The sequence below is a fragment of the Carcharodon carcharias genome, chromosome 9, assembly GCF_017639515.1.
Source record: "Carcharodon carcharias isolate sCarCar2 chromosome 9, sCarCar2.pri, whole genome shotgun sequence".
NCBI lineage: Eukaryota > Metazoa > Chordata > Chondrichthyes > Lamniformes > Lamnidae > Carcharodon > Carcharodon carcharias.
This window is the reverse complement of record NC_054475.1, coordinates 134219007-134231124: the sequence shown is the minus strand read 5'-3', so window position 1 is coordinate 134231124 and position 12118 is coordinate 134219007. Positions and strand designations below refer to the sequence as shown.

At 42.0% G+C, this 12118-nt stretch overlaps 1 protein-coding gene across 2 annotated transcripts in view; it reads right to left on the bottom strand.

Moving 5' to 3' along the window:
- Positions 1 to 12118, bottom strand: part of mtmr8 (myotubularin related protein 8) — a 58443-nt gene that overhangs the window by 29526 nt on the left and 16799 nt on the right. For both annotated transcript variants that reach the window (XM_041194936.1, XM_041194937.1), the window contains exons 6-7: positions 4933 to 5067; positions 2249 to 2381 (exon numbers count right to left, since the gene is read on the bottom strand). In XM_041194936.1, coding sequence (XP_041050870.1) covers positions 2249 to 2381; positions 4933 to 5067 — 268 coding nt within the window. The remainder of the gene's footprint in view (positions 1 to 2248; positions 2382 to 4932; positions 5068 to 12118) is intronic.

Genomic DNA, 12118 nt, shown 5'->3' with positions numbered 1-12118 from the left:
TTGGCACCCTATTCACAAACATTCACTCCCTCCGCTACCAACAGACAGTGGCAACAGTGCATACCATCTATGAGATGCACTGCAGGAACTCATCAGGGTTCCTTAGGAAGCACCTTCCAAACTCATAACTACCATCTAGAAGGACAAGGGCAGCAGATACATGGGACCACCACCACCTGGAAGTTCCCCTCCAAGTCACTTGCCATCCTGACTTGGAAATATATCACTGTTCCTTCACTGTCACTGGGTCAAAATCCTGGAACTCACTCTTTAACAGCACTGTGGGTGTACCCATACCACATGACCTGCAGCGGTTCAAGGCGGCAGCTCACCACCATCTTCTCAACAGCGATTAGGGATGGGCAATAAATGCTGGCCTAGCCAGCAAAGCCGACATCCTGTAACTGAATAATAAAAAAAAAGGTGCACCCATGAGATAGCATTTCAGCACAATCAGTGCTTACAGAAAGGGAGAGAATAAAAATAGATAAAGTCAGGATGAAATAAAAACAGATAATGTTTTGGACAAGCACAGTTGTTTTGACATTACAGATCAGAGTACACGTAATTTAATAAAGAGAAGTGCAATCTTCTTCTTAGGCAGTCCCTCGGAGTCAAGAACGACTCTAGGTCAATGGGTTCTGAGATGGCCGAAGAATAATAATAGTCCAAAAATGGCAAGACATTTCAGCACAATTTCAACTATTTTCTAAAATAATTAATTTGCTTCTTTATTTTATGAAAGTTGAGTTTTAATTGACTCTCCTCAAGCTTTCATTAATTTATAGAAAACAATTAAGTAGCATGGGGGCGCGGGAAAATGGGGAAAGGTTTGTATTCGAGTAACAAAAACAATCAGAATAGTTTTGCTGAGGATATTTTTGGTGTTTGGAGAAAGGGAAATAAAGGATTTGTAAGATTTATTGTAAAAAAAAAAAATACACTTCCTCTAGCTGGGGATAAATAAAGTCATGGTGTAACTGATTCTGGAACTTTCAGATAAGACTTTCCATTTATAAATTAAGATCTCAATCCAGTAATTATTTTGGGCAGACCCATTGAAACTTTCTTGCATATCCCCAAGGAGAGCTGCGGAGCCACAGTTGAGAACCCCTGGCATAGGCAGTAAAGCCGCCTACCAGTATATCACAAAGCCTGATGAAAGGTCATTAATCTGAAACATTGGCCTGAATTTTGCACCTGTCGGGCATGTGCAGTTGGCGGGCCCAGAAGTGGACGTGAAATCTGCTCCAGCGGACATTGGTGAAGAAATGCGATTTCGTGCTGGCTGATCAATTAATTGGCAGCCAGTGTGAAACGCGCACCAAGAGAGGCTCAGCGCTGCTTTGGGTGGGGGGAAGAGGAGGAGAGGGAACAGGGCAGGTGCCGAGAGAAGTGAGAGTGCAGATGGACGGTTTACAATGAGCTCCCTGAAGGCTGATAACTGCTGTGGAGCTGCTTCAGGGAGTTGCAGCATTGTTCAAAGGATATTTGCACATAATTTGCGCCATTTTCTATCTTCAATGCAACTACAAACAACTGACAACAATACTCCTAATTCCTCAACCTTCGAACATCTTCTGGGCATTGTATCTTGCCCTGAATCGAGAATGACGCAAGAACGTGAAGGTCGCTTAGCCAATTGGCTTGCGCGCCAAGCGTAAAAGCGCACAGGTCACTAAAAATCCCACTCAACTGGGGGCTTTAATTGGCTTAATTGGAATTTTAAATGCCGATGGGCACGCATCCTATTCCCGCGTGTGCCCGCCGACCGTGATATGGCGTGACATTTCTATGACGGCAGACATCCACTCAACGTTTCTCATTCGATTTTGCACTAGTTCAGGTCGGCCATGCATCTGATCACAGCAAATAAAATTCCAGTCATTAATTCTGTTTCTCTCTCCACAGATGGTATCTGTCCTGCTGTATGCTTCCAGCAATTTCTATTTTTCTTTCTGATTTCCATAATCCGCAGTATTTTGCTTTTGTGTCACAAAGTCATACAGATCAAAAAGGCTCAAGATCTGTGCGGAACTCACTGATACTTGCCAGAGCAGAAGCTGCACATCATAGCTTTAGTTAAGGATATTTCAGCAGTTAAAAGTACCAGTGTAACACTAAGCCCTAAAACCACAATGACTTCTATTTTTTGTTCATTCAAAGAGATTAATTTATGAACCAGCAATTCAAAAACCTGTTTGCTTTTAATAAACAAATAATAGCGGGAGTAGAAAAGGAGCATTACCTTCTAAAAGCTTTTGCAAACTGTTTCTCATCACATGTATGTTCTCAATACCAATAAACTGGAACCTAATGTTGGAATAATTATCTTCATTTTCATATCCCTTCCCAGCAGCTCTGTTTGCCATGGCATTCAGCTATAAAAGAAATCAATACTGTGAACATTTTCCCTGTAATCCTGGCCCTATTTGTATTCCGATATGGATTTTTATTTTCAGCTCTTGCTGAGGCATGTATTCCATAGTTATCTGCTATAGTTATCAATTTGTCTTGCTCCATGGGTTAATACAATTTTTAAAACGGAATTAAAAAGTTAGGAAACCATTCTACATTTTGTCCCATCATCGCAAGTTATAACATCAAATGGCATTTTCAATCACCACTTAAAGGAAGTTTCTTGCTGACTCTTTTAGCAGCATTTCAGCAGTATAATGACTAGTTTTGTGCGGGCCTACAGTTTTGAGCACCCTGAAGAATAAATTTGTACCCCAAAGGTGTATAGCATACGTTTGTGACACCCTTAATTAACATGCTCCTTGGCATTAGAAGGCATCACAGCCGAGTCTCATGCTGTCTTCAACTGCAATCCACACATATGGGATGACAGCGCATCTGCGTGTTTTTGGGTATGGGGTCACACTATGGAGGCAGTTAGCATGCAAACTTGGTGCTGCCTCCTCATTTATCTGATTGTGCATCGTTCTGAGCGGGACCCATGTTTCTGGCCTCAAGGTGCTCAGTAGGGGGCTGAGCAGTGTTCACAGACAGCACCTGATGCAGTCTGCTCCTCGTAAAGAGAAGCTGCATTGAATCATAGGAGCCTGCTGCTGACTACTATGGCTACAGTTCTAAACAAGGAAAATGGCCCATGGATGAGGTACTGAAAGCCTTAGTGGTGGAAGAGATAGGAGAGGAGATTTGAGAATCTCAAGGACCATCCTCAAAAGGGAATGGGAGATCAATTCCCAGAGTCTGGCCACAAAGACAGAGCAGTAGTGCCTTAAGTGCAGTGGCCTCACGCAGTAGTCAAGATCAGTGAATACATCTTCAAGCGACATCTCATACCTAGCATTCCATCAACTTCTCGTGCTGCTCAATGTTCCACACCCACATTGCTCACCCATCACTAGTCCCAAACACTCAGTTGTAACATCCAGATACTCCACCTCACACTAATTCTAATAAGTCCAGGCTCACACCCAGCTCCCACATAGCTCCAGCTATTCAGCTATGGCAGACACATCACCCAAACGCAAAGCAACACAATCACTGACATATTTCCCTCTCTAGCAGGGCAATTTGGCCCATAATAGGAAGAAGTAGAGCAGAACTGGTGGGGGACAAGGACACCTACATCCCCAGAGTTGGCAGCAACAGAGCTTCTGACATCCAGCATCACTGAGAACCTCAAGAATGATGGTATGTTACTGCCTTATGCCCCTTCTCAACTTGCAGCTCCTGCATCCTGCTATCTGGAATGATAAACAAGATGCAGATGATTTGTCTATGGTCCTCTTGTTTTTTTTTTGCCCTTTCCTCACCTCAACCTTGCCCTTCCTGATTTCCTTCTCTCAGGCATCTATAAACTGCTGCCAAATAAAGCACACCCAGGTAGAAGCGAGAGAGCATTATCTGATGAAGATGCCCATCACTTGACATGACATAGCCATCAGTTCAAACACTGGCACTGTATCTCAGAGGTTAATATAGGATTTGGATCTGCATGTGCTGAGTCACCAACATAAGTGGGCTGCAGCCAGACCTGGGGGAAAGGACAGTTCATATGCCAGCTTACTCTACAGCATGGTCGCAGATGAGTTCTGCTAGACAGGACTCAGAGGAAGACTTGATATAGTGACATACAAAGAAACACTGATGCGGAGGCAAACAAAGATGCTGAGTGCATTAGCTGGCCTCCAAACTGCCTCCTGTCACTGTTAAGGAGCACGGAGGAGGCCAGCTTGAACCTGGCTGAGAGCATTGCAGAGCGTATCCTCTCCACAGCCTATACCCCATCTGCCTATCATGTTGCAGACCAAGAGGCAATGCAACTGCAGCTCCCATGCCTGCTGTAGCCTTTGGTATTATGATCACCAAATCCTCTGCCCTTCCTGTGTGAATGCAGCAACACTTAATGTCCAGTCCAGGAACTCACCACTATACCTCCAAAAATTCCAAGGCTTCGGAACAGGAAAATTATTCTCAATTGCCTTACCTGAAAGTTGGGTGTCTGGCCCTTTAAATAACAGTAAGGTTGGACCCTCCTGCCCTTGAACGCATGTTCAGTGGTGTGATCAGTAAATATGTTGAACGAAGCTGTTTGGTTCAAGTTTATAAGGAGAGCATCAAATCAGCCCGCAGGGCTGTTTGATATCACGGCTGCACCTTTATGGATGTGTCCAATGCAGCATGGGGATGCCCATGCCATCACTCTTTCTCGCACGGGTCATTGCGCCAGAAGTGGCTGGACTCCATGCTTCAGTTGGAAAGCCTCTAGATTCCATAGTACCCTCTATTGGTGTTACGGATCCAAATTTCACACCTATACGTCTTCAATCACCAGCTATCAATTTGGTGGGAACTGCAGATGATTTTCCTCCACCCCAATTCAGAAACACTAAAGCAAACTGTAATGGATTTCAGTCCATTGATTCAATATCTACTGAATCATTTGGTAAGTAAAAATACCTTTGGTCTTGTGTCTACCACATACATGAAAGAACTTCCTGGATTGGCCTTGCTGATGGCTTGTAGCATCTGTTCATCCTCCACACACCTGGCACTGAATCCTGACAAGGGCTGACTACATCGACAGATGGCAGCCTGTTGAAACATTGAATTACATTAAAGATGGGGGTGGGAATAGAGAAACAAAATTCAAAGTAAACAGTAAATAATGATTTATTAACAGCTCATTTGGACAAACCCATGTCCTGGTCTGGAATGAAATATAATTTCTATTACTCAGTCTAGCTGATAACTTTTAATTGATCCATGCCACAAGTTATATACAAGCCCAGTCTTATTTTATGAACAAACCAACCTGAAGGACAAAACAAAGTGCAAAAATAAACATATTTTTATCAAGTTTTACAAGAGGAAGTGATTAAGTACTGACCATAGTACTGCAATGGTTAGGAGAATATGCAGTTTTAAAAAATAAAGGCTTGCTTAAATGTGGAATGCATTACTCTGGAGAGAAAAAAGGGCAGAATCATTTGAGGGGTTTACAGGCACAGAAACAGGAATCATTTGAGGGGTTTACAGGCACAGAAACAGGAGTAGCCCCTCAAACCTTTCCTCAATTTATTAGGTCATGTTTATGTATATCTTACTCCATCAACAAAAGAAACATTTAATGCACATCCCTAACAAAAATCTGTCAAAGTCAATGCTAAAATTGTCAACTGGTCAAGCCTCAACAACTTAATGAGGGAAAGAGGTCTTTCTATGAAAAAAATGCTTCCTAGCATCCCTCCTTAACAGCCCAGGCTCTAATTTCAAGGCTGTGCCCTCTTATTCTGGATTCCCCCCCAAAGCAAATAGTATTGGAGGGTTGGGAGAACCAACTCTTATTTTCTATATATCTCAGATTTAAGCAAAACGGGTGGAGATCAGAAATAAAACCAAGTGCTGCAAAAAATCAGCAGGCCTGGCAGCATCTGTGGAGGGAGAAACAGAGTTAACGTTTTCAGTCCAATATGACTCTTCAGAAGAAGAGTTCTGAAAATTAAATCATATTGGACTCAAAACATGAACTCTGTTTATCTCTCCACAGATGCCGCCAGATCTGCTAGGTTTTTCCAGCACTTGGTTGCCTACTTGGTTTCAAGGACCAGTTGAAGAATATCAAGGGGGTGGAGGATGAACAGTCAGAGGTTGCAGTCCATATTGGCACAAAGAACAAAGGTAGAAGAAAGAGGAATAAGCTCTCCAGGCAGAGTTTAGGGAGGTAGAAAAGAAATTAAGATCCAGGACCTCAAAAAAATAGTAATACCTGGATTATGCTCAATGCCACACGTAAGTTTGCATTGCAATAGGAGGATAGAGCAGATATATGCTGGAGAGATGGTAAAGGAGAAAGGGTGATAGATCTCTAGGACTGGGCTCAGATCTGGGGGAGGTAGAAACTGGATAGGCTGAGTAGATTGAACCTAAACGGAGCCAGAACCAGTGTCTTCACAAAGCGGTTTGCTAATGCTATAAGTGACGGTTTAAGTTATTTGACAGGGGGGTGGAAACTACTGTTAGAAAAGGAGAAACAGGGTGTACAAAGGATTTAGAAAGAAAGGTAGCTCTAGAGTAAGAAATAGTATGGTGTAATGTGAGGTCAGAATAAAAGGAATTACAATAAAGAGCCCTAATCTCCAACTAGTCTTGGAAAGTGTTGGCTTGCAGAAATTAGAAGAAAAAAATGCCTACTTACCTGGCGTTGAAAGTTACATTATCATTTCCCTTCACCGGAACTGCTTCGGGCCTGCATCAAAAGACTCCTCTTAAGAGGTTGCGGGGGGGTTGGGTGGGGCATCCGAGGTGTGTTTTTGGGGGGGAGAGGTTGGAGGGTGGGCAGTGCTAGAGGTCAGGAGGCAGCTGGTCACAGGTCGGGGGGGTTTGGAGGGGGGTGCCGGAGGTCGAGGGTGCTACTCAGAAGTGAGAAGAGATTTTAATTCTTTGAACTTTTCTGAGTAACTATTGGTACAACCCTGGAGGAACCATGAAGTTAATACTGCAGTATCAGATGGTTCCTAGCGCAGTGCAATTGTCCAGAGGACGTGCGCACTTCTGGGCAATTGTTGTGCATACCCTTACCTGGGAACTTCCTAGAATGATTTCCCCACTGCACCTTTAGGGTACTGCCCAAATCCGACGCTGGAGAGCTCGGAAGTTATGGGCCAACTGCCAGGATTACTGAGCATTGGTAAATAATATTGATTTGCTGCAGGCACCAGTATCTGCATAGAAATATGATATCATGGCAATAATGGAGATCTGGATCAAAAAAGGTAGAACTGGGTACTAAATATTTCTGGATTCAAGGTGTTGAAGCTAGACAGGGGAGGAAAGAAAAGATGAGTATGGCAGTATTGATAAAGGAGAAAGTATTGATAAAGCAGCGCTGGTGATGTCACTACAGGATGTATTCAATAAGCCACCTTGTAGTGGGAAAGATATGGAGAAAAAAATTTGTTGGGAAATTACAATGAGGTGCAAGAACTATAGTGTAGTGATATAGACTCGGATCGTAATAGTGTAAAGGGCAGAGGGGGAGAAGGGTTCGGAAGTTTATTCAGAAGATTTTATTTTAGCAATACAATTCCAGACTAATGAAGGGGAAAGCATTGCAGGATCTGGTTCTGGAAATGAGGTGGATCCAGTGTCAGTAGTGGAACATTTAGGGAACAAAGATCATTGTGTCCCAAAGTTTACGTTAACTATGGAAAAGGGCCTGGCTGGAGTAATCCAGAGTAAAATTACAATTAGAGGAGGGCCAAATTCAGTGGGTGGAGAACAGGCCTGCTCCTGGCAAATTAGAATCAAAGATTGGCAGGCAAAACTATAACTGAACATTGGTCTGCCTTTAGTGAAGCGATGGCTAAGGCATAGTCGAGACACATTTCCAAGGGGTACAGATAGGACAACCAAAGCCAGAGATCCCCAGGTGACAAAAGAGCAAGACAGTAAGATAAAACAGAAAAAAGGACATATGAAGGATGTCAGGTCATTAATTAAAGTGAGAACAAGGGGGAATATGGGAATATCAGCGAGAAAGTGAAAAAGGAAATGGAGGAAAGAAAGAGTGTGAGAAGAGATTGGCAGCTAATGTAAGAATGAATCCAAAGGTCTTCTATAGATTTATAAATTATAAGAGGGTTTTAAGGAGGGATGGTGTTGATTAGGGACTGAAAAGGAGATGTTTGTGTATAAGTGGAAGGCTTGGCTGAAGTACTTAATGAGCACTCTGCACCTATCTTTACTACGGAAGAAGATGCTATCAAAGTCAGTGAAAGAGGTGGTGGTTGAGATACTAGATGGGCGAAAACTCAATAAAGCGGAGGTACTAGAAAGTTTTGCTATACTTAGAAGCTAATAAGTCACTAGGATCGAATCAGATGCATCCAACGATGCTGAGGAAATTAAGGGTGGAACTTGCAGAGGTCTGGCCATAATCTTCAATCCTCCTTAGACACAAAGGTGATTCTAGAGGACTGGAGAATTACAGTGATGCATCCTTCTTTTAAAACGGTATAAGTATAAACCCAGCAACTACAGGTCAGCCATTTACCTTAGTACTGGGAAAGCTTCTAGAAACCATAATCTAGGACAAAATTAACAGTCACTTGGACAAGTGTGAATTAAAGAAAATGAGCATGGATTTGTTAAAGGCAAATCATGCTCAGCCAACTTGAGCGAGTTTTTTGACGGGGTAACTGACAGGGTTGATGTGAGTAATGCAGTTGATACAGTATACATGGACTTCCAAAAGGTGTTTGATAAAGTGCCACATAACAGGCTTAGCAGCAAAGTTGAAACCAATGGTATAAAAAGATACAGTTGCAGCATGTGTATGAAGTTGGATAAGTGACAGGAAACAGAGTAGCGGTGAATGGTTATTTTTTAGGGCTGGAAGAAAGTATATAATGGTGCGCCCACAAAATTAATATTTACTCATTTATAGAGCAGAATTTCAAAATTTTCACTTGACACAATAGACTTCAAAGACGACAAAAGCTGGTGAAATGGGCAAAAATACAGCAGATGCAATTTAATACAGAAGTGCAAGGTGGTAGGGAGAACAAAGAAAAGCAATATAAACTAAAGGACACAATCTTGAATGGGGTGCGGGAAAAGAGAGACCAGCAGGTATATGTGCACAAATCGTTGAAAGGAATTTTGATGAACCTTTATAAAAACACTGGTTCGCCCTCAACTGGAGTAATGTATCTAATTCTAGGCACCACCCTTTAGGAATGATGTGAAGGCAAATGATGTGAAGACTTTAAAGAGGATGTAGAAAAGATTTATGGGAATGGTTCCAGATGTGTGACTGCGGGAATGCAGGTAAATTGGAGCAGCTAGGGTTGTTGTCCTTGAAGAGAAGGTTGAGGGGAGATTTGATAGAGGAGTTTAAAATCATGAGAGGTATAGATAGTTGATAGAGAGAAAATGCACCCATTGGCAGAAGAGTCAAGAACCAGAGGATACAGATTTAAAGGAATTGGTAAAAGAACCAAAAGCAACACAAGGAAGAATATTTTTAAATGCAGCAAATGGTTACAATCTGTAATGCACCATCAGAAAGAGTGATGGAGGCAGGTTCAATCATGACTTTCAAAAGGGACTTGGATAAGTACCTGAAGGTAAATAAATTGCACAGCTATCAGGAAAGGGCAGGGGAGTGAAACTAGCTAATTTGCTTTTGCAGAGAACGAGCACAGATGTGACCAGCCAAATGCATCCTTCCATGCTGTGAACATTCAATGATTCTACCTTATTAACCCCTTTAACTATCTTAGCACCTCAAACAGATCATCCCTTAATCCTGTACACTCAAGGAAATACAAGCCTATTTTGTGCAAACTGTTTGCCTGCGTTAAAATCTCTCAGTCCTGGTATCATTTTGGTCAACCTGTTTAAAAGGGGAGAGGTTTACGTTTTAAGGACTGTCATGTTATGTGTGCTCTGTCCAAAAACAGGTTCTTGGCTCACTGTCTGCTGACCTGCAATTTTTTTCCCTTCAGGTACTTATCCAAACCCCTTGTGAAAGTCATGATCGAATCTGCCTCCATCATCCTTTCTGGTGGTGCACTGCAGATTGTAACCACTCGTTGCTTTAAAAAGATCTTCCTTGTGTCGCTTTTGGTTCTTTTACCTATCATTTTAAATCTGTGTCCTCTGGTTCTTGACCCTTCTGCCAATGGGAACATGATCCCCTCTATCTACTGTCTCACGATCGTAAACTCCAATAGTAATTCGCATTTCAATCTTCTCTTTTGTGAGAACAACCCCAGCTTCATCGTGAGCTAAATTCTTGGCCGTTTTTATCAGAGGTGGTTTGCCATTGCCTTCTACTCTTCAGGGGAAGGGTGAGGAGGCAAGTCCCAAGTCAACCTCAGCTGGAACAGGAATCGAACTCACGTTGTTGTGAATCGCACGCTAGCCATTTAACCAACTGAGCTAACTAACTCCCCATTAAGGACTATAGAGAAAGATAAAAGAATTGGGATTAAAAAAATGAATAGGTAATGGCTGTCAAAATGGAGCTGCAGGTTTTAAAAGTTAGGGAAGAGACAGCAAAGGCACTATTTCGTAAATTAATTTGAAAAGGTGGCAGCACCAGTGCACTGGCAGAAAACTAATGCAATTCCTGTATACGAAAAGGGAGATAGAACATGTACAGGGAACTACAGACTAATTAGTTTAACATCAGCAGTAGAAAGGATAATGGAACAGAAAAGATTAAAAGAGTAAAATTGAACTAAAATTATATTAAGATTACAAACCAATACACCACTCCTACATTACAGGCACTGAAGCACATATAAATGTCATCATTTAAGTACTTCATTGAGGGCCCGAAACACGTGAGGAATAGGGCTACTTGGGTACCTTTCAGTCCTGCATTTTATAGGGCCGAATTTAGTTGTGCTTGAGTTTCCTCGATTGCTTTAGGCGTGGTGGAGGTGGCCAGTTCTGAAACTGGGTAGATTGCAGAAGGGATTTTCCAAATTTAGTACAAATATTAACTTTGCTTGTTTGCACTGTCTCCAGTTGGGAAAGTACAGCATGGCAGACACATGACTAAAGGGAAAATATATGGAGATGGAACAAGGAGTAGGATAGATAGCAAGCTGGCTACAAAAAAAGAGAAAGAGTGGGGGTTAATAGGTAATTACTCAGATTGGCAAATTGTGCTAAGTGGGGCTCCTAAAAAATTGTTGCTGGGACCACTGTTCCCAGTATTTTCATAAAGTATTTGGATACTGGTTCAGAAGAACCACTTCAAAATTTGTAGATAACACCAAATTGGTGTGGAGGGATTTCTATTTAATACAGAGAAGACTGGGACAAAATACACAAAGATAAACTTGCATAATGGAGGTGTAATTCGCTATTAAACTTCAACACAGATAAGCGCGAGCTTATACATTTTGGTAGGAAGACTAAAGACAGCACATTCCGAAGAAGGATCATATTGAATTCAAAACGTTAACTGTGTTTCTCCCCCACTGATGTTGCCAGAACTGTTGGGAGTCTTTCCAGCACTTTGTTTTTATTAGAGACCACATAGTACTTGGGCCACTCTCTTAAATGGGCTTGGTGTGCCTTTGGTCATTCCAGTTTTGTTGTTTAATCTCTCTGTAGTGGTTTGATACAACCGAGTGGCTTGCTAGGTGATTCACGACTCGCCTTGACAAGGACAATAAAGAGATGGGTGATAAATGCTGATTTTGCCAGCAACGCATAAATCCCATGAATGAATAAAAAAGCTGGAAGGAAATTACTCTTTAAGCTCTGCCTGTTTCCCACATCTCCACTGAACTGAAATCGGATCTCTCTCATCCCTTTGGCTTAGGGAGATTTCATGGCAATAAAATTACCCATCAAGAATCAGGGCATTTAAAAAAAGTTACATCATGAAATATTACATTAAGCTGAGTCATCTGAATGACTCTAAAGCATAGAAAGGAAAAGATTGCATGTATATAACACTTTTCATGACCACCAGACATCTCAAAGAGCTTTACAGTGAATGAAGCATTTGTGAAATGTAGTCACTGTTGTAACACAGGAAATGCAGCAGCCAATTTGTGTCCAGTAAGTGCCCACAAACAGCAATGTCATAACAAGCAGATAATCTGTTGTGATGTTGACT